Source organism: Aotus nancymaae, unplaced genomic scaffold, assembly GCF_030222135.1.
Source record: "Aotus nancymaae isolate 86718 unplaced genomic scaffold, 86718_ANA_hifiasm-v0.15.2.pri h1tg000014l, whole genome shotgun sequence".
In the NCBI taxonomy this organism is placed as follows: Eukaryota; Metazoa; Chordata; class Mammalia; order Primates; family Aotidae; genus Aotus; species Aotus nancymaae.
This window is the reverse complement of record NW_026988425.1, coordinates 17,077,509-17,100,319: the sequence shown is the minus strand read 5'-3', so window position 1 is coordinate 17,100,319 and position 22,811 is coordinate 17,077,509. Positions and strand designations below refer to the sequence as shown.

Below are 22,811 nucleotides of genomic sequence, written 5' to 3'. Positions count from 1 at the left end.
CCATCCGCTGCAGATCCACAATATGGCACATTCTCAAAAATTCAGGGTTCCATCCTCACTCTGACTCATGGGCTCTATGACTGTAGGGGCAATATTTACTGGCCCTTTGCCGGTTTCATTACCTATTAGAAGAGGCAGGAGCAGAGACCTTTACTGCCCATCACAGGGTTTTGGAGGAGCAAATGAGTGGGTGTGTGAATGTATAAACAATCCTTTTAGCTGTAGGATTATGAAATGTCACTTCAAGTTGTTTTGCTCTGATACTAAATGGAGGTAGGTAGTCTAAGGAGGGCCTTTGATTTTTTTTTTTTTTTTTTTTTGAGATGGAGCCTCACTGTGTTGCCCAGGCTGGAGTGCAGTGGTGTTATCTCGGCTCACTGCAACCTCCGCCCTCTGAGTTTAAGCGATTCTCCTGCCTCAGCCTCCTGAGTAGCTGGGACTACAGGCACACACTGCCGCACCCAGCTAATTTTTGCATTTTTAGTAGGACAGGGTTTCACTGTGTTGTCCAGGATGGTCTTGATCTCTTGACCTCGTGATCCACCCGCCTCGGCCTCCCAAAGTGCCAAGGTTACAGGAGTGAGCCACTGTGCCTGGCCTAAGGGAGGCCTTTGAATTTTTTTTTTTTTTCTGAGATGGAGTCTCACTCTGTCACCCATGCTGGAGTGCAGTGGTGCAATCTCGGCTCACTGCAACCTCTGCATCCTGGGTTTAAGCAGGTTTCCTGCCTCAGCCTCCGGAGTAGCTGGGACAAAAGGTGTGTGCCACCACACCAGGTTAATTCTTGTATTTTTAGTAGAGATGAGGTTTCACTGTGTTGTCCAGGATGGCCTAGATCTCCTGAGCTCATGATCCACCTGCTTTGGCCTCCTAAAGTGCTAGGATTACAGATGTGAGCCACCTCACCCTGCCTGAATTATTAATGAGTAATTAATATTTGCTATTGTCTACTGAGTAATTTTTATACACTGAGGCAAAATTTTCCGTAATCTTAAAAAAAGAAATCAGTTTCTTCTTTTGTACCAGCCAGACACACATTTTACATATTTTTTCCTTTTTTGCTTTTTAAGGAAGAGATTTCAGATTATCAAGTTTTGGTTCCAATTAACTCTGGTCGTTTGATGTCCCTGTTGGTTTGTGGGAGTTCATTTGCTGAATTTACTGCCAGCCACAGCATCAGCTGTTGATTAATTATTTGAACTCTGAGATGACAGTCTCCCTGAAAATCTCAATGTCTTTTGTTCTTTCTCTTTCTGAATAGGCTATAACTTATCACTAGAACATTTTTATTTAATTTGGGTTAAAATTTGAAGATGTGTCTTCTAAAACTTTTTTTTTTTCTTTTGAGATAGGCTCTCACTCTGTCACTCAGGCTGGAGTGCGGTGGTGCAATCTTGGTTCATTGCAACCTCTGCCTCCTGAACTCAGATGATCCTCCCACCTCAGCCTCCCGAGTTGCTGAGACCACAGGTGTGCACCACCACACCCGGCTAACTTTTTTAATGTATTTTTCGTGGAGACGGGGTTTCGACATGGTGCCCAGGCTGGTTTCAAACTCTTGGACTTAAGTGATGCTCCTGCCTTGGCTTCCCAAACTGCTGGGATTACAGGCATGAGTCACCATGCCTGGCCTTTTTTTTTTTTTTTTTTTTTTTTTTTTTAAAGAGACAAGGTTTCACTTTATCACCAAGGCTGGAGTACATGACATAATCACGGCCTACTGCAGCCTTGACCTCCAAGGCTCAAGCCATCCTCCCACCTCAGCCTCCCACCTCAGCCTCCCACCTCAGCCTCCCTAGTGGCTGGGAATACAGGCATGTGCTACCACGCATGGGTAAATTATTATTATTATTATTATTATTATTATTATTATTATTGGAGAAACAGGATCTCACTGTGTTGCCCAGGCTGGTCTGGAACTCCTGGGTTCAAGTGATCCTCCCATCTTGGCCTCCCAAAGTGATGGGATAACAGGTATGAGCCACCACACCCAGCCTCTAAAACTTTTTATTAGAGCTGGACGCGATAGTTCACACCTGTAATCCCAGCACTTTGGGAGGCTGAGGTAGGCAGATCTCCTGAGGTCTAGAGACCAGCCTGACCAACATGGCAAAAACCCTGTCTCTACTAAAAATACAAAAAAATTAACCGAGTGTGATGGCGCATGCCTGTAATCCCAGCTACTTGGGAGGCTGAGGCAGGAGAAGTGCTTGAATCTAGGAGGAGGTGGAGGTTGTGGTGAGCCAAGATCATGCCATCGTACTCCAGCCTGGGCAACAGCATCAAAACTGTCTCAAAAACAAAAACAAAAACAAAAAAACACTTCTTATTTAAAGTTAAGGAGCATAATGAGTCTTATTTCCTCTCAAGTCTGTGTTTGTTTTTAATCTCTCTTTATACTTTGAAAAAGAGATTAATGTATTCTATACACCAAAATTCCCAGTATTACCTATTTTTTTTCTTTCTTAAACTAAAAAAAATCCAATTGTGGTAAAATGCATGAATAAAATTTATCACAGCCATTTCTAATGCACGGTTCAATAGCGTTAAGTATATTTAGAACTCTCCAGAATTCTAAGTATATTTAAAATCTCCAGAACTCTTCTCCTCCTGCAGAACTGAATCCATACTCATTAAACAACAGCTCCCCATTTCCCCATCTCTAGCCCCTGCCAGCCACCCTCCCACTTTCTGTTTTTATCAATTCGATTACTCTGGATACCTCATATAAGTGGAATTGTGCATTTCCACTTTCTCTGTCAATTTCAGTCTTCTGGATGCCTCATACAAGTGGAATTGTACAGTATTGATCTTTTTGTGACTGTCATATTTCACTTAGCATAATGTCTTCCGGGTTCATCCATGTTGTAGCACAGGTCTGAATTTACATCCTTTTTAGGGCTAAATAATTCCATTGTATGGATATACCACATTTTTGTATCCGTTCATTTATTAGTGGATGCATGGGTTGCTTCTACCTTTTGGCTGTTGTATACTGAATATTTTTTATGCATGGTATATAGAAAGTTTGAAAAAGCATCCTTGAGTTGAAATATGCAAGAAAGAATAAGATAGTGCTTGAAGGATGTGGGTTTTAGGAAAATCTTGAAAACAGCAGATGCAGGACATGTTATGAATGCATGTTTGTTAGTTTTCTCTTGTTTACTGAATATGGTCTAAACCATAGGTTTTGAAATTTTCTTTTTAGAATATGAATATTTTTCTTTTTAGAATATTAATCACAAAATGAGAAGGACCATAGCAGTAGCATCTACATTCTTAGAAAGAGTCATGTTGGAATATAGCCATGTACCATTAAATGCGTGATCTTCACGAGGTCAGGAGTTCGAGGCCAGCCTGGCCAATATGGTGAGACCCTGACTCTACTAAAAATACAAAAAATTGGCCGGGTGTGGTGGCACGCACCTGTAGTCCCAGCTACTCGGGAGGGTGAGGCAGAAGAACTGCTTCAACCCGAGAGGTGGAGGTTGCAGTGAGCTGAGATCACGCCACTGCATTCCAGCTTGGGTGACTAGAATGAGACTCTATCTCAAAAAAAAAAAAAAAGTGTGACTTAGCCGGGCGTAGTGGCTCATGCCTATACTCCCAGCACCTTGGGAGACTGATGTGAGCAGATCGGTTGAGGCCAGGAGTTTGAAACCAGCCTGGCCAATGTGGTGAAACCCCACCCATCTCTACTAAAAATACAAAAATTAGTCAGGTGTGGTGGTGCGCGCCTGTAATCCCAGCTACTGGGGAGGCTGAGGCAGGAGAATTGCTTGAACCTGGGAGGTGGAGGTTGCAGCTGAGATTGTGCCACTGCACTCCAGCCTGGGCAACAGAGCGAGACTCTGTCTCAAAAATAAATAAATGAATGCTTGAATTATCTTTAAAAATCAGATGCAGCTATTTATATTGCAGTGTTCTTTCTCTACCCAACAAACAGCAAGAGTCCTGAACATTTTTTGAGGAATTTGGAGAGTTCAACTCATGGTCCAGCTTAAAGCTATAAAATGTTCATGGGGCATGAAGGATCATCACGCATCCGAGGCAGGCAGCTTCTAGGGTGCACATAACTTTTCTTGATTACTTACCTTAAAAGGCGAACAGTTTTAAGCGTATTGAGATCCATATCATTTTGGAAAAGAATTTTTTTTCACTTGATACGATATATAGTGTGTAAAATTAAAAGTAAAATAAAAGCCTGGCTTGGTATCTTCTGTTACATTAACCATGCATTCAGAGGACCTTTTACACACAAACACTTTGGAATACTCCCTGACTTAGTGGCCCTTGGAGGAAAAGACTTCAGCCTTTCATTCCACAGGAGATTTGGCACTTCTTTCAAACATAGCCGTGGGGGTGATGCATGGCAAGGCTGAGTCCTGCGGCCAAGCAGATGGGAGAACAGCAGAAGCTTAGGAGCCCGGGTAGGTGGTTTCAGTGTAGATTGAAAGATAGTGTCTTCCTCACTTGCTGTGGGCATCACTTTTATGGGCGCAGAGCCTGAAGGAGTCCCAAAATCCTCAAGAAAAGATGAAATCAGGTTCTTAACCCCGGTAAAGAATCCAAAAGCATGTGCTGTATCCTTCAGAAGTTTCCCATCAGAATGGGAATAATCAAGGCTTTCTTGCCTAAAGCAGCAAAAGTCTGTTATTAACAATATTTATGTGGAATTAAAATACATTTTTTTCCTTTTCTTTTTTTTGAGACAGAGTCTCGCTCTTTGCCCAGGCTGGAGTGTGGTGACGCGATTTCGGCTCACTGCAACCTCCGCCTCCCGGGTTCAAGTGATTCTTCTGCCTCAACCTCCGGAGTGGCTGGGACTACAGGCATCTGCCACCATGCCTGGCTAATTTTTTGTCTTTTTAGTAGAGACGGGGTTTCACCATATTGACCAGGCTGGTCTCAAACTCCTGACCTCGTGACTCACCCACCTCTATTTTTAAGTAGAGATGGGGGTCTTGCTATATTGCCCAGGCTGGTTTTGAACTCCTGGATTCAGGCAATTCTCATGCCTTGGCCTCCCAAAATGTTGGGATTGTAGGCCTGACCCACTGTAGCTGGCCAGAATTTTTAGTATCCTGACAGTATGTAATAATGAGGGACTATATTTTTTTCATGGTAACTCACTAGGTTGACTGACAGATGAGATATGCATCTTCTTGTGAGAGTCAGATACGAAGATCAATATTGTTGTAGGAAAATGTGCAACCGCCAGAGCTGTGCTGGTCCTTGGCCATGATCAACATCTCCTGTAACTAAACCAACTGGATGGTTTTGGTCTTTCACTCTCAAACCGTGTGCTTTTTGAGGCCATCTGGTAAAGTGTTCTGTTTCATAGCATGCTGGATTATCTTTTCTCAGGTGACTCAGTAATCGATTGGTGGCACTAATGTGGGCTGGCAGGGACTCGGCTCAGCAGAGAAGAGTGTCCTGATGCCTTTTGTGAGCTGCAGCTGCATCACACATCAGCAAGGGTGCCACATAATTCTCCAGTGTCTATGGACTGCCTCCACGGGGAGCATCAATGTTAAGAGTCCTTTTTCGGCTGGGCGCAGTGGTTCATGCCTGTAATCCCAGCACTTTGGAAGGCCGAGGTGGGAGGTGGATGGATCACCTAAGGTCAGGAGTTTGAGACCAGCCTAGCCAAAATATAGTGAAACCCCATTTGTCCTAAAAATACAAAAATTAGCTGGGTGTAGTGGGACACACCTGTTATCCCAGCTACTTGGGAAGCTGAGACAGGAGAATCGCTAGAACACGGGAGGCGGTGGTTGCAGTGAGCCGAGATTGCGCCACTGTATTCCAATCTGGGCGACAGAACTAGACTCAGTCTTAAAAAAAAAAGTCCTTTCTCTTCTAAAGCACTGCTGATGGGGTAGAGAGGACCCGTGGACCTTGATTTCTGGGCTGCTTATGTTGTCTCTTATGTTGCAATGTGGTTGCCACAGCTACCACGTTGTCATTCTGAAACATTTAAAAACTATTTCATTGGATGAGGTGCCATGTGAATTACTGAAAAAGTCAAGCATGAGGCCATTTTGGATGTTGCATTTTCACCTTTGCTAATGGGCTTAATGCCACTTTGTCCCTCCTACCCTCATTCAAAGCCCATGTCATCCACACTGTCAGAATGAGCAGTATTTTAAAGGATGTTCTGTGGGTACTGAGGGTTCCCAACCAGGAGGAGGAACACAGTTTAAAAGAAATGATCATTCTTTCAAAGAAAGCTGTGGAAGAAGTTTTAATGATGGCTTTGAGAATAAATCAGTGCCTTAAGAAAGAAGGGCTCATCTCAGAATTTTACAGCAACCGTACAAATGTGTTATGAATGGGGCATGCAGAATGATAAGGGCATATCATTTTTTAAAGATGTATTAATGATGGGTGAATATCCTAATAATAAATAAATTAATTAAATTTAATAATAAGCTGAATGCCTGTGACCGAGGCTTTCACCTTCTGCTTGTAACTGAGGAAGAGGATTGGCGTGTGCTCAGTTGAGCCCCCCGTGTTGATTGCTGGCAGTGTTGACTGTTGCTTGTCAGCTTCCTCTGACCTACTTGGCTGCATAGAGAGTTACAGTCAAAGTAGGGAAAAAAAATAAGAATGTATTTCACAGTAAAAATGAACATTTTTGATACTTAGCAGAAAAAAACAACAAAATGTAAACGACTATCAGAAAGGTAGAAAACAAACATAGCATTTTAAACAAAGTAGTGGAAGGGGCCAGGCTCTCACAGCCTCAAGTATTGTCTGCCTGCCCCTTCACCTCTGCAAAGGTTGATGTAGAAGGAAGCACTAGAGTGTCTGTGGTCCAGGCACTGATAGAGGATGGAGGCATCCTCAGGAGTAGGACGCTTCCTTTTCCAGCTTCCATCTTTTTTTTCTGGCCAAATCTTCCCCGTAGTGTTCCAACAGGAAAAAATGGGCTTTCTAGAGAGTTGATTTTTCCAGGGACCTGAACATTTACTCATTAAAGCACCAGATCTTTTTTTTTTGTAATTAAAGTAAAATTCATTTAACATAAAATTAACCATTTTAAAGTGTACAGTTTGGTGACATTTAGTACATTCACAATGGTGTGCAACCAACACATCTGTTTCAGTCTGCTTTCTGCTGCTGTAACAGGATGCCACACACTGGGTAATTTATAAGCACTAGACGTTTACTTGGCTTTTGGTTCTGGAGACTGGCAAGTCCAAGAGCATGGTGCTGGCATCTGGTGAGGACCCTCTTGCTGCGTCATGGCCTAAGGCATCACGTGGCGAGAAAGCTTGAGTGTGAGACAGAGAGAATTCATGTTGCACTTACCCTTTTATCCAGAGCTCACTCTGCAATAACTCACTTACTCCCACAATAATGGCATTAATCCGTTTATGAGGGCAGGGCCCCATGACCTCATCACCTCTTAAGGGTCCCACTTCCTAATACTGTTAGAATGGCAATTAAATTTCAACACGAGTTTAGGAGGGGACAAACATTCAGACCATACAACCTGTATCTTAGTTCTACAATATTTTTATCACCCCTGATAGAAACCCTGTACCAGTGAAGCAGTCACTTCCCTCTCTGCCACTGCCTACTCTTAGCAACCACTGATCTTTCTGTTTCTATGGATTAACCTGTTCTGGATATGTGAACTTTTGTGCCTTGCTTGATATGTCTTCAAGGATCGTTCCCACTGTAGCATGAATCAGCACTTTATTCCTTTTTCTAGCTAACTAATATTCCGTGGTGTGGATATGCCACATCTTATTCATCCATTCGTCTGATAATGGGCCTTGGCATTCTTTTTACCTTTTGGTTATTGTGAATGGTGCTTCTGTCAACATGTGTGTACAAGTGTTTGAGTATTTGCTTTCAGTTCTTTTTGGTATGTAGGAGTGGAATTGCAGGGCCATATGGTAATATCTTTTATGTTTTTATCCTTTTTAAAATTTTTGGCTTCATATTATTTCCAAAGCACATTCCGGGTTGAGTAACCCTTATCCAGAACCCTTGGGACCTGAACTGTTTGGGATTTATGACATTTTCTCTGATTTTGAAATATTTGCATTATGTTTACTGGTTGAGCATCCCTCATCAGAAAATCTGAAATCCGAAATGCCTCAACGAACATTGCCTTTGAGTATCATGTTGGTGTTCAAAGAGCTTCAGATTTTAGAGCATTTCAGATTTTGGTTTTTGGATTAGCGATCCTCAACCTGTATGGACTTGTTTACATTTGAAAAGTTATACTGATCATATAGTACTTTGCTTGATGTTTCTGGCAGATACTGTGAATATAAAATATTACACATTGCTGTATTATGGTGCAGATGCTCTCAGGATGTTTGGACTTTCCGTCTGGTTTCGCTTGTTTTTTGTTGCCCTCCCCCAGGCCCCCTGCGTGTCTGCCTCCCTGGTGTCTGTGTGTGTGTTCACATTTCCTCTTCTAACAAAGTCACCAGTCAGGTTGGATTGGGGCCCACCCTAATGGCCTCATTTTAATGTAGTCACTTCTTTAAAGCCCCTGTCTCTAAGGATAGTAACATTCTTAAGTACTGGGGGTTAGGGCTTCAGCATGTGAATTTGGGGAGAAGGCATGGATCAGCCCGTAACACCCCATAAAGTCCTAGACACACTGCGCGAGCTTCATAAAGATTGGTTGTTGGTGGTGGCGTCACAGGACTCTGTGCTCTCACCCCTGTCTGACTGACCGCCTCAGTTGTGTCTGAGCCTGGAAACCAGGTAACCAAACTGAGTATTTCTTGCGAAAGTGCAAGTGAATAGCTATGTCCACATGGAGAGGCCTAAGGCATTAAGCTTTAGTAACTCACTGGTAACTCTGTAGCCTCTACTGTTCTTTTTCTTTTTCTTTTTTTTTGAGATGGAGTCTTGCTTTGTCACCCAGGCTGGAGGGTAGTGGCATGATCTCTGCTCACTGCAACCTCCGCCTCCTGGGTTCAAGTGATTCTCTGAGATTTCTTTCTGCTCAAAGAAAATGCTCATTGGGGCATTTCAGATTTTAGATTTTCCGACGAGGCTTAACTGGTAAGTATGATGCACATATTCCAAAATCAGAGAAAATATCAGAAATCCAAAACACTTCAGGTCTGACATTTTGGATAAAGAATACTCAGCCTGGAATGTGTTTTGGAAATAATATGAAGCAAAAAATTAAAAAAAGATTTACACACATAATAAATTAAGTTTTTGGTTAATTTCTGGCCTGGACATTGTTCCAGAAAGGTAAGATTGTCTGTCCTCTAAGTTCCAGATAAATTATATGGCACTTCATGAAAATGTGGAGATTGCTGAAGGAATACCTACCATTTTTGAAATGGTTGTGTTACCTTTTAACAGCTGTAGCTAACTCTGCATAGAATAAAATTTGCTATTTTGACATGTACAATTCAGTAATATTAGGTACATTCACAGACCCAGCGCTTTGGGAGGCCAAGGTAGGAGGATCGCTCAAAGCTGGAACCTCAAGACTAGCCTGAGTAACAAAGCAAGACTATCTCTCCAAAAAAATTTTTAAAAATAATTTTTTTTTTAAAGAACATTCACAGTGTTCTGCATCCACAGGTACTAACCATTTCCAGAACTTTTTTTGAGACGGACTCTCGTTCTGTCATGCAGGCTGGAGTGCAGTGGTGTGAGCTCAGCTCACTGCAACCTCTGCCTTCCAGGTTCAAGAGATTCTCCTGTCTCAGCCTCCGGAGTAGCTGGGACTACAGGCATGTGCCACCACGCCTGGCTAATTTTTGTATTTTTAGTAGAGACAGGGTTTCTCCATATTGATCCAGCTGGTCTTGAACTCCTGACCTCAGATGATCTGCGCGCCTCAGCCTCCCAAAGTGCTGGGATTACAGGCATGAGCCATTGCACCTGGCGCACTTCCAGAACTTTTCCATCACCCTAAACAGAAACTCTGCACCCATTAAACTGTAACTTTCCCTCCCCTCTCCCCCAGCCCCTGGCTACCTCTCTTCTTTCTGTCTCCACTTTTTAACCCTGCTGTTTCACAGTAGCCATTTGATGAGAAAGGAGACTGGACCTGGACAGTCCTTTGTCCATGGGAAGGGACAGGATTGGGGAGGTCAGCAGGGAACAGGGATCTGGGTCTGGGCCACTTCACCATCTTCCTTCTCTTGTTTCCCTTTCACTGCCATCCCCCTTTGAAATGGCTTCATTCCAGACACTCCTGTAATCCTAGCACTTTGGGAGGCCAAGCGGGCAGATCACCTGAGGCCAGGAGTTCAAGACCAGCCTGACCAACATGGAGAAACCCCGCCTCTACTAATAATATAAAAATTAGCTGGGTGTCGTGCTGCATGCGCATAATCCCAGCTACTCGGGAGGCTGAGGCAGGAGAATCGCTTGAACCCGGAAGGCGGAGGTTGCAGTGAGCGGAGATCGCTCCATTGCACTCCAGCCTGGGCAACAAGAGCGAAACTCCGTCTCAAAAAAAAAGAGAGAAAAGAAATGGCTTCATTCATTTGTTCAGAATATCAGGATTTGGTACCTAGAAGGTGCAGGGACAGTGTGCACCTGGGAGGCAGAAGCCGTCTTTCCCCCTGGCGCACACTCAGTGAGTTTTTTGGAGCTCATTCAGTGGCTCGAGTTAGAAGTGACGCTCCCTGTCTCGCCCTGTGCTTGCAGACTTACATCGGCTCCATCCTGGCCTCCGTGAACCCCTACCAGCCCATTGCCGGGCTGTACGAGCGTGTCACCATGGAGCAGTACAGCCGGCGCCACCTGGGCGAGCTGCCCCCGCACATCTTCGCCATCGCCAACGAGTGCTACCGCTGCCTGTGGAAGCGCCACGACAGCCAGTGCATCCTCATCAGGTACCGGGGCTCAGCCAGTTGGGCTTTCCCACGACCGGCCGGGAGTCTCTCAGCGCCCCCCACCCCAGCCTCCTTAGGGCATTAACCAGAGAAAGCTTTTAGGACCGCCTGAGTTTCTCCGACAGTTTTCTGTTTTGAATGGCATGATAACTTAAGCTTTCAGAAGGAGCAGCCTTAGCAAAGCAGATGGACCACGTTGCTTGGCTCTTGGCCTCAGAATAATTATTCCATTCTGTTCCTTTAAAAAAAAAATTTATTTGCCTTAATTATTCTTTGGTTTATTTCAATGATGAGGCACCGTCCTTCCATCTATTTAAGGAAATCTTACATCTTTCTTTCAAATGGAAGCGTTTTATATCGTCTGCAGTGCTAGTCAAAGGCTTATATGTGTGAACAAGGTTTCTTTTTTCTCTCCTGCAATAAAATAACTCTAGATAGAATCTCCTAAATTTAGGAATTTTTAATAATGTGGTGCTTTTAAAGTTTACCTTTGAATTAGCTACAGAAGAGGGGCTTACTGTGTGTATGTTAAGGGCATATTTATTTCAATTTTTTTTAGTGGGGAGAAGGCACTTGGCATGTCTATTTTAGCCGAGTTGTACTCGCTTTTACAAAGAAACAATTAGCCCCACTATTGAAACCTTTATTACTAGGAACTGTCTAAAAATGTAGTGGACTATATATATATATATATTTTTAACTAAGATGAGGTTTCACCATGATGGCCAGGCTGGTCTTGAACTCCTGACCTCAGGTGATCCACCCACCTCGGCCTCCCAAAGTGCTAGGATTACAGGAGTGAGCCACCGCACCCGGCGTGGAATATTTTTTAAATAAATATTTTGTGGCCAGGTGCAGTAGCTCACGCGTATAATCCCAGCACTTTAGGAGTCCAAGGTAGGTGGTTCACTTGAGGTTGGGAATTGGAGGCCAGACTGGCCAACATGGAAAAATCCCATTTCTACTAAAAATACAAAATTAGCCAGGTGTGGTGGTACACGCCTGTAGTTTCAGCTACTCAGGAGACTGAGGTGGGAGGATCACTTTAACGGGGAGGCGGAGGTTGCAATGAGCCGAGATCACACCACTGCACTCTGGCCTGGGCAATAGAGTGAGACTTTGTCTCAAATAAATAAATAAATAAAATTTCTTAATTTTTATTATTAACATTGAAATTGACTTCATCACATGTATGTTGGTGCATCCTGTTGGCTCTATTGGAACTGTGTTCTGGTGATACTCAAAGCAGGCATGATGAATGTCAGTCTCTTCTAGTGAGGTTTCCATGGAGGAGCCGAGCATCTCTTCATTCATTTTTCCTTCCAGGAGGTCAGTCATGGGGCGTAGTTGTCACTGAGAAGCCACAGTCTCCTAAAGCTGCTAGTGTGAAAGAAGATTCAGACTTCTGCTTCAAATGGCTTTCTAGTTCCAACTTTTGGCAAGATAATTATTATATTATGTCAAGAAGAATGGGAAAGAGAAAGGAAAGGGTGGTTTGGATTTGGGGGAGAGACACTAAAAAGATTCCCCTCTCCGGATTTCCACTTCAGTGGAAGTAAGACCATAGGAGACATATGGAGAGCCATATGTCAGCTTAAGACTCCCAGCCAAGTGGCCTGCGAGCATTGCAGCCCCGAATTACACAGACAGACAGACCCACCTGGTCATAGGTACAGCCAGGTAACTGGCAGCCAGGAGCACTGTGGGAAACTGATTCCCAGATGGTGGAGAACAAACAGAGGGGCTAAGCAAGCAGCCACTGCCTTTCTCCTTTCACCCCGGAGCACTTAGAGCAGCCCCCTGCTCCTGTGGGGAGGGGTGGGGGCGGGGAGAGGACAGAGGTGCCGGAGGAGACCCCTCTGAAACCCCAGGGCGGGGAAATCAATGGAGAGTGTTCCTAATATCCCCTGTGAGAGCTGATGGAGGTTGGGTAAGAAATAATAACTCACAGTTTCTGAAGTGTTCTCTGTGTTGGACACTGTGCCAAGAGTTTGCCAGGCATGGGCACCTTGAAACCCTGACAGCCCTTTGATGTGGGTGCTCTATGGTGATATCTACAGGTGCCACACACAGAAAGCAGTTTTCAGGGAGTGGGTTCTTCTCACTGGCAGTTTTTACCCATTATCTTTTTTGTAGTTCTTCATTTTTTTAACAAATGAGATTACATGTATATGAACAGGTGAATTCTCTCTCTCTCTCTCTCTCTCTCTCGTGTGTGTGTGTGTTCGTGTTCATCTAACAGGAGGGCAGCATATGGGCAGATGTACTGTCTTCTCGTTACCATTGTAACAGTGCTAATAAAGTGTTGGGCCATAGGAACAACTTGGACAGAGGGACTGTCAGTATATTCAGTTAAACAAATAGGGATCATTATAGCTTGCAGTTAATCAAAATGAAGAAGCTGCTTAATATAGAAACAGAGCTTCTAAGATTCACATACCCAATAAAACAACTTCATCTATGACTAGAACCACTATTTGTGGGCTATTCTGAATGACTTCATAAAAGTTCTGGAGTTAGAATTTCAAGATTATTATTTCAGCATATAGAATATAATTTAAGAAGATGAACAGATGGAAAGAGAACAATCTATTGCAAAAGATCAAATCGGTGTCCACACTTAGATCCTTAAATATTTGCCATTGATAATTGCTTGTATTTATTACATTCAGTGGAAAAAATGAGAGCATAACTAAGATATCACTTGCTAGACAGAGCCGCTAAAGAGGAAAGTGAAGCACCAAATGCAACCATTGTGCATATATATATGTGTGTGTAGTAAAACGGAAGGAGGCTGGCATTTTCATGGTATTTGAAAGTAAGGGGGGAAGGCGTGTGGATCCCAAACAGAAGGCTCCAATTATGCAATGCTGATGTGAACAGACTAACTGTATTTATCTAAATTAATTCAGGAAACAGAGACTTTAAAAATAGCTTTCTCATTAAAATGTGTTTTGGTTTTAATAGCTTTCTTCAGCAGTATTATAAAGTCAGGGTTGAAGCTGTGGGAATTAAGAGAAAATGGAATATAAAAATAGGAGTTGCTGGGCACAGGAGCCCTGTTTAGATTTCCTTGGGCATGAGCTGCCCCCTGGTGGATAAAATGTGTTTTACTACTTTAAAAATATTCTCATGCTTGAACCTTTATAATCAGAAAAGAAGCCTGTTTGAACTAAACAGGACTTCATAGATCAGTTTTTCTCTCGCTTTATAAGTGCACGTCGATTGGATAGGCTCCTCGGCTACTTGGTGGCACTGCAAGGTGTCTAGACTTCCAGTCCAAGCCTCTTTCTTTCATCTCATTTTCAGGATTGTTGCCTTTCTTAAGGTCTAGTTTTAATTTTGCCATTTTTGTATACATTTAAATGAATGCTAATGCTATTACAGCTTTGAATGTTTGTGTGTGTTTGTGTGTGTGTGGGTGGGGGTGTGTGTGTGTAAATTTAAAACTCACGAGAATTTTTTTCCATCTAGTAAGGTCAGTGTTTGGCTTTGGTTGATCTCTAGTATGTTTGACATTCACTCTAGTTTTTCCGTACAAGGTAGAGGGCAGACAGGGTTTAGTTTATTATGGTGTGTTAGTCCATTTTCATGCTGCTGATAAAGACATACCCGAGACTAGGCAATGTACAAAAGAAAGAATTTTTGGGTTTTTTTTTTTGGTTTTGTTTTGAGATGGAGTCTCGCTCTGTTGCCCAGGCTGGAGTGCAGTGGTGCAATCTCAGCTTACTGCGATCTCCGCCTCTCGAGTTCAAGCGATCCTCCTGCCTCAGCCTCCTGACGGCTGGGATTACAGGTGCACACCACTACACCTGGCTAATTTTTGTATTTGTAGTAGAGATGGGGTTTCATGAAATTGGTCAGGCCAGTCTCAATCTCCTGACCTTGTCTTGCCTTGGCCTCCCAAAGTGCTGGGATTACAGGCATGAGCCACCATGCCCAGGAAGAAAGAGGTTTAATTGGACTTACAGTTCCACATGGCTGGGGAAGCCTCACAATCATGGTGGAGGGCAAGGAGGAGCAAGTCACATCTTACATGGATGGCAGCAGGCAAAGAGAATGAGAAAGACACAAAGGCAGAAACCCCTGATAAAACCATTAGCTCTCATGAGACCCACTTACTACCATGAGAACAGCATGGGGGAAACCACCCCCATGATTCAGTCATCCACACTGGGCCCCTCCCACAACATGCGGGAATTATGGGAGTACAATTCAAGATGAGATCTGGGTGGTGCACGTCTGTAATCCTAGCTACTCAGGAGGCTGAGGCAGGAGAATTGCTTGAACTGAAGAGGAGGAGCCTGAGGTCAGGAGTTTGAGACCAGCCTGGCCAACATGATGAAACCCTGTCTCTACTAAAAATACAAAAATTAGCCGGGCGTGGTGGCACAGCTGTCATCCCAGCTACTCGGGAGGCTGGGGCGGGAGAATCACTGGAATCCAGGGAGGCAGAGGTTGCAGTGAGCCGAGATCACACCATTGCACTCCAGTGTGGGAGACAGAGCAAGACTCAAAAAAAAAAAAAAAAAAAAGGTATCAAAAAAATAAAATATTTGGGAGCCAGGCCCTAAAGAATAAATAAATAAATAAATAAAATAAAATAAGAACAATTCTTTAGAACCTTAAATCTGATCATGACACTCTCCTGCTTAGGAACTGTCTTGTGACTTTCCAGTGTGCCTACAAAATTTCTCGCAATTTTTAATACAGCCTGTGAGGCCCCACATCAGTGCTTTGGGTTACTTTTCTTTTCCATTTCCATTTTCATTATTATAGTTAGAAAGTTTTTTTTAAAGAAAAACATTATAAGCTCCTTTTGGTTAATATGAATGAACATGTTCTTGCCAAAGCCTGTGTTTGTGTTGGCCGACCTGTTGGCACAAAGCATAGAATTGGAATTGCCTTGGGCTAGTGAGGACCAAGCGGAAGTTCAGGGGGAGGAGGAAGAGGCAGGTTAGACAGCAGTGTACTACGTGCAGAGTCTGTGACCTTGACGTTAGTGTCTAGGGGCATCTGGCGTATTTCTGGGTTTTAGCAGTTTGTGAGTTATTTAAGTATATTTCTTCTTTGTCCTGTTGGTTATAAAACACTTCCACAGCTCAATATATGAGTAGTCAACACTTATCTCCTGGTAGAGTCCTATCTGAATTATGTGAGGCCACTTTTCTGAGTAGCAGTTCTTCAACTTGGCTTCATAGTGGAATCATTCAAAAAAAAATTTTTTTTTTTGAGACAGGGTCTCACTCTGTCACCAGGACTAGAGTGCAGTGGTGCAGTCTAGGCTCACTGCAGCCACCTCCTCCTGGATTCAAGCAATTCTCCTGCCTTAGCTTCCTGAGTAGCTGGGACTACAGGTGCCTGCTACCACACCTGGCTAATTTTTGTGTTTTTAGTAGGGACAGGGTTTCGCCATGTTGGGCAGGCTGGTCTCAAACTCCTAACCTCAAGTGATCCACCTGCCTTGGCCTCCCACAGTGGTGGGATTACAGATGTGAGCCACTGTGCCTGGCCAAAAAAAATTTTTTTAAGTACAGATGACAGAGTTCTACACCTACAGGTTTGGATGAGGGTCCTATTAGGTGATTCTAACGAACAGACAGGGTTGAGAACCACCATCATAGAGCTACAAATCTGAGGGTATTTTTAAGTTTTACTTACACAGCTTGAGTAGCCCTTATTCAAAATGTTTTGGGCTAGGCAGATTTCAGCTTTCAGGTTTTTTCAAATTTTTTCAGATTTTGGAATATTTGCATTATACTGGTTGATCATCCCTCATCTGAAAATCTTCCCCAAAGAACCCCAAAGAGCACTTCCGCTGAATGTCATGTTAGCACTAAAAAAGTTTCAGATTCTTGATCATTTCAGATTTCATATTCAGATTTAGGGTTACTCAATTAGTATAATGCAAATATTCTCAAAATCCAAAATTTGGAGTCAGAAATACTTCTGGCCCCAAGCATTTCAGATAAGAGATCTTCTACCTGTATGAGAGATCGACAGAGATTGATATCCATGACTCAGTCCATCTCTAGCCATATTTTTCTCAATGAGTCATACACTCTGCTTGAAGTCCATCTTTACGATGGCTTGAAGCCCATCTTTATAATACGAGAATCCTGGGTTTTCTTTCCTTGACCAAGCCTCTGCTGTAGAGTTTGAAGAGTATCTTCTCCATGATTGTGTTTTTGCTGTGTTCGGTGAGCCAAGGTAGGCTGACTGCTGCAACAGACAGGCTGAAATCTCAGCAGTGTAACACAGGGATGGTCTGTTTCTTGCTCCTTTTGCAGCCCCTGGCGGGTAGGGGAGGGACTTGAGTCTACTGTTGAGGCTTCTCTGCTTGGGAGATGTGCCATCTGTGAGGACACTTAGGTGGCAAGTGGAAGACAGGGCCCAGAGAACCATGAAGAGGGTTTTTAGCTCCCAGGCATAGAAGTGGCTGATACCCTCTGGCTCAGTTGTTCAACTGGCTATACTTGGTCTCCTTATTACTCACTGCCTGCCGGTTTTTTTTTTTTTTTTTCCAATTTCAATTTGGTTTTTTTTTTTGAGACAGAGTTTTGCTCTTGTTGCCCAGGCTGGAGTGCAGTGGCGTGATCTTGGCTCACCGCAACCTCCACCTCGTGGATTCAAGTGATTCTCCTGCCTCAGCCTCCCAAGTAGCTATGATTACAGGCATGCACCACCACGCCCGGTTAATTTTGTATCTTTAATGGAGACAGGGTTTCTCTGTGTTGGTCAGGCTGGTCTTGAACTCCCGACCTCAGGTGATCCACCCTCCTCAGCCTCCCAAAGTGCTGGGATTGCAGGCATGAGCCACCGTGCTCAGCCTCTGCCTGCTGTTTTTACTACAAGGGAGTCTAAACATTTCTCTGCTTCTGTGTGCCCGAGGATAAAGAGGTAGATTGAGGAACACGTAACACTGTTTCTGCCTCATCATTTTCACTAGACAAGGTAGCCCTCTAGTTTGTGTTTTAATAATTCAGCCACCCACAGCTGCCACATCAATATAGATGTTTTAAATATGGAAGGTTATTTAAATGGTTCCTTGAAACTATCTCTCTTGGTTTCTGTTAGTCACTGCACGCTCCGTTGTTGAATGCCTCCGCGTGCCAGGCATTGGGCCGCTCAGGTACCGCTTATTCAGTGTTTGCTAAGCTGCCTACTGGGAGATTCTGGAGGCTGGTAAGGGAAACCCCAGCTAAAGTCGGCCTAACTTATGCCACCTTTTATTATTTCAGACTGCACGTCTGAACAGAGGCAGGTCAGTTTCAGGGATGTGCATTCAGCCCTTCCCGCTGGGCTTGCCTCTGATTTTCTTGGCTTTTGCTTTAGGATTTCAAGACAGGTTTAGATTCTCAGGTCTTTGTTGTCTGCCACAAGGAGATATTTCTGCCCCATGAGGCAGAGGGTGTATGTGTGTGTGTATGTATGTGCACGCGCGCCTGCAAACCTCCCCTAGGAGCCCACAGCACCCTTGACATTACAACGTTACATCTTTGTGGAATCGTGTCACTGGCCATGCCCAGGCTTGTTGTTAGCAGAGCAGGTGAAGGGACTGGTCGGCCTAGACCAGTGGCCATCCTGGGACCCCTGTACCCAGCGCGACATGTTGGTATCCTCTCTGCATCATTTGTTCTCTTTTATTACGTGCAATTAATTCACGTTTTTAGCAAAATTCCTCTCTCCTGATAACGTCCCTCCACGGGACTTCTCTTTAGAACGCAAAAGGGGCTCATCTGCCCATCCACCATTCAGCGGTTGTCAGCGTGCTCCCTCCTGATGGCATTTGTATGGGTGTGCTCTTGGTTATCCCTTCGGATTAACTTTTCTCGAAAGTTCCCAGCCTCTTTGCTGCTTCTCTTCTCTGCACAGTACCAAGCATGGTGCCATATGCAAAATGGATGGGGTTTCTCATTTCAGGTCTCTCTCATGTCCGTATCTTCCTCTCCATCTCCAGCTTGATTAGCCCTGTTTGGGACCCGGCCACCACAGGCTTAGACAATAGCAGCAGCCGGTCTCCTGGGGCACCCTTCAGTCCTTCTAGAGCTTTCCCCCAGAGCTGCGTTTTTTTACAGGTGACCTTGATGAGGTCATCGCCCCCTCCGGCTCCTGCATTTGCCTCTGAAGCATCCAGCTCAACCTTAATTCCTCTCCTCTGCTGCCTTTCATCTCAGCCCAGCTGACCTAACAGGTCTGGGTCTCATTCTCCCTTAAGAATCTTTCCCAACTTCTGTGGCTTCTGTGCTCTCTTGGCCTGACTGATGTTTGCCGGTCTTTTAAGGCATAACACATCCTTACTTCCATCCTTTGCCTCCCTTCCCTCTGGATTTTTTTTTTCACTTTTCCTTAACTATCACTGTAACGTGTGACCTCGGCAGGACTTTGGATCAGGCAGAACTGGTGTTAACAGTCCAACTTAGACACTCAGCCGTGCTTCCCTCATGGGACTATTGTGGGAGTAACATGATTTACTGGGGGTTGTGTACCTGCAGGTTCATCGCCTGTCCCCTCAGTCATATTCATGAATGATTGCATTTTTATGCACGTGTACCTGCTTTAAGTTTCCCAGAAAGATGGCGTTAGTGAGCTCATGCAATTAACCAAACATTTACATGGTGGATGTGTTTGGGATGAACTAGTGAACGAAATGAAGGTCCCTCTCTCACAGAGCGTACCTTCCCTGTAAGGCACCATCCGTTTTATGACCTTTCCTTAGTAAAAGTTAGTTCTATTTGCCTCATTTGCCAAAAGAGGGATGTGCAGGGCCAGAGACAGTGTGGCCAGCAGGAGAAAGGACTCAGCTTCCTTTTAACTCAGCTCTTTGGAAACAGGCATTTTGATCTCCCTTCTCCCACCTTTAAACCATTGTTAAGTAATTATAGTGCCATTGACCAAAGCTGGTTTTGTGTTGTTTTGTTTCGTTTTAATTCTACTTTAGAAGCACAAACTTTGCATTTTGTCTTTCAGTGGTGAAAGTGGGGCAGGTAAAACCGAAAGCACAAAATTGATCCTTAAGTTCCTGTCCGTCATCAGTCAGCAGTCTTTGGAATTGTTCTTAAAGGAGAAGACGTCCTGTGTGGAACAGGCGATTCTTGAAAGCAGGTATTGCTTTATCGATTTTCTTGTTTCCAACCGATAGGATTCATTTCCTTATGGTATGGCTTATTTAAGGAAGAGTTAAAATTAGTTGGTCTAGTTTCTCTCTTTCTTGACTTCTGTTTTACAATTCCTTAAGGAAAGGTCTTGCCATACACATAGGAGTGTCTGTTGACTCCAACAACAACTGCTTCCGTCTCCTGCCCCTTCATCATCAGGCCAGGTCTGATGGGGACTGAGTGGTACCCAAGAGCCGTTTGCAGCCTCCGTCCTGCCCGGAGCCTTTGATGCTAGTTCCATGTGTCTTTGAAGCTCCTGGGTCAGATAAGGCACTTGTATTGGAGTTTACGGAGAAGAATACAGCTGACTAGCTTTCTGGAGGCCTGGTCAGCAGCAGAAATGTCCACCCCCAGCTACCGTGAAAAGGGGGCTTAGTGTGGAGTTGAGCAGGGTTCACTTCAGCATCCACCATTTGGAGGCTTAACATGAGCAGAACGGGCCTCCCGAGGTGTGCAGATCAGTGATACATTCTGTAACAGGGAGACTCAGAACTTTGAAAGAGGGCTAGGTGTCACCCGAGTTGTTGTATAAAATATGTAATTGCAGCTGGGCCTGGTGGCTCACGTCTGTAATCCCAGTACTTTGGGAAGCTGAGGCGGGTGGATCACCAGCAGTTGGGAGTTCAAGACCAGCCTGAGCAACATGGAGAAACCTTGTCTCTATTAAACATATAAAATTAGATGGGTGTGATGGCTCATGCCTGTAATCCCAGCTACTCGGGAGGCTGAGGCAGGAGAATCGCTTGTACCCAGGAGGCGGAGGTTTCAGTGAGCCAAGATCATGCCATTGCACTCCAGCCTGGGCAACAAGAGCGAAACTCTTGTCTCAAAAAAATGTAATTGCCTGATAGATGGTTTGTGCTTTATAAGACTTCAGAACCGGTGGGGACTTCATACATCCTATTATTTAGAGATTTGTCCAGGCGTCAGCAGCCCACAGCCTCATGCCTATCTCCTGCAGGCTGTTGTTGTTTTTTTTGTTTTTTAGCATGTAAACACTCCATTTTTAAAAATCATGGTAAAATATACTTAGTGCTAAATGCGTATTAACTGTTTTCCAGCGTACAGTGCGGCAGCATTGGCATTAAGTACATTCACATGTTTGTGCAACCATTGCTGCCATCTGTCTCCAGAACCTCCTCGTCTCCCTCCTGTAATCTGTTTTTATAAGTAAAGTTTTATTGGAATCCAGCCACACTCATGAGTAGTGTTTACAACTGCTTTTAGTCTATAGAGGCAGAGCTGAGTAGTTGCAACAGAGACCCCACGGTCTGCAAAGCCTAAAACGCTTACTGTCTGATCCTTTCCAGAAAAAGTTTGCCTGTCCCTGATCTAGTCAGACTCCATCTTACGCTTGGAAAAGACCCAAAGAAATTAAATGAGCTGCCCCTGGCACATACAACAAAGGTGAAATTTCCAGGACTGGAACTTCGTCAGTTTCTAGAATTGGGTGGGGGCTTTTTCTGTGCAGTCCTTGGATTGCACATGTAAGGCCACACTCACGCGTGCAGGAACGAACCACTGCGGTCCCCGTAACTGTGTGGCATCCATTGCCAGCACAGCTGTGCTCACTATGATGGATATGCAGATAAACCCATTTCAACAAGTGTTTTGAAAATCTGGCTCTTCTGGAAATAAGCATTGTCACCCTCAGTCCTTTTGGTTTCAGATTTTTCTTGCAGTTGTATATTTTGACATTTGTGAGAAGTGCCACTGCCCTCTTCGGGCCCGCCCTTATTAACGCTCTCTTGCCCTCACTGTCTCCGCAGTCCCATCATGGAAGCTTTCGGCAATGCGAAGACCGTGTACAACAACAACTCTAGTCGCTTTGGGAAGTTTGTTCAGCTGAACATCTGTCAGAAAGGAAATATTCAGGGCGGGAGAATTGTAGATTGTATCCTCTTTCATTTATTTTTTATCTGTAGTATTTGATTCTCTAAGTGGAAACTGTTCTAATTAGAAAGAAAAGAATGTGAAACGTTTCTTTCTGTGGTTCTCTAGTGAATTAGAGCGGTTAGTTATTGCTCTAATGTTAGTATACTTGACTTATTAATTTTTCTATGAGCTGGACGTGGTGTATATGCCTATAGTTCCAGCTACTTGGTAGGCTGAGGCAGAAGGATTGCTTGAGCCCAGGAGTTAGAGGCCAGCCTGAATAACTCAGCAAGGCCCTGTCTCTTAAAAAAATAAAATAAAATAAAATAATTTTAAAAGATTATTCTGTGTCGCTGGGCGCGGTGGCTCATGCCTGTAATCCCAGCACTGTGGGAGACCCAGGCGGTCATATCACTTGAGGTCAGGAGTTCAAGGCCAGCCCAGCCAACATGGCGAAACCCGTCTCTACTAAAAACACAAAAATTAGCTAGGTGTGGTGGCATGCGCCTGTAATCCCAGATACTCAGGAGGCTGAGGGAGAATTGCTTGAACCTGGAGGGGCAGAGGTTGCAGTGAGTGGAGATTGCGTCACTGAACTCCAGCCTGGGTGACAGAGCAAGACTCCGTCTTAAAAAACAAAACATTATTCCGTGAAATAAAGAACCATACTTGTTTTATAAATCTCTGATATAATTTCCATAATCTGAAACATTGAATTCATCATTAAACATTAGGTATTGTTTGAAATCGACTATGTCAGTTAGTTCGGTACCTGACAGGATGCCATGTGTCAGGCCTAGAATTAGATTTAGATGAAATCGTCTATGTTTTGTTTGCTTGTCTGTTGGCACTGCAAGTTTCTGTGTCAAAGGAACAGGGAGCTGTAATTATTAGGGTAGCAAAGGATGGAAAATGAAAGAGTGGTTGAGCATGGCAC

The 22,811-nt window shown here is 44.0% G+C and overlaps 1 protein-coding gene across 4 annotated transcripts in view; it reads left to right on the top strand.

Annotated features, from left to right (window-relative positions):
- Window positions 1-22,811, top strand: part of MYO10 (myosin X) — a 272,693-nt gene that overhangs the window by 127,134 nt on the left and 122,748 nt on the right. For all 4 annotated transcript variants that reach the window (XM_064375882.1, XM_064375881.1, XM_064375883.1 and 1 more), the window contains 3 exons: window positions 10,654-10,841; window positions 19,812-19,946; window positions 21,769-21,893. In XM_064375882.1, the coding sequence (XP_064231952.1) occupies window positions 10,654-10,841; window positions 19,812-19,946; window positions 21,769-21,893 (448 nt within the window). The remainder of the gene's footprint in view (window positions 1-10,653; window positions 10,842-19,811; window positions 19,947-21,768; window positions 21,894-22,811) is intronic.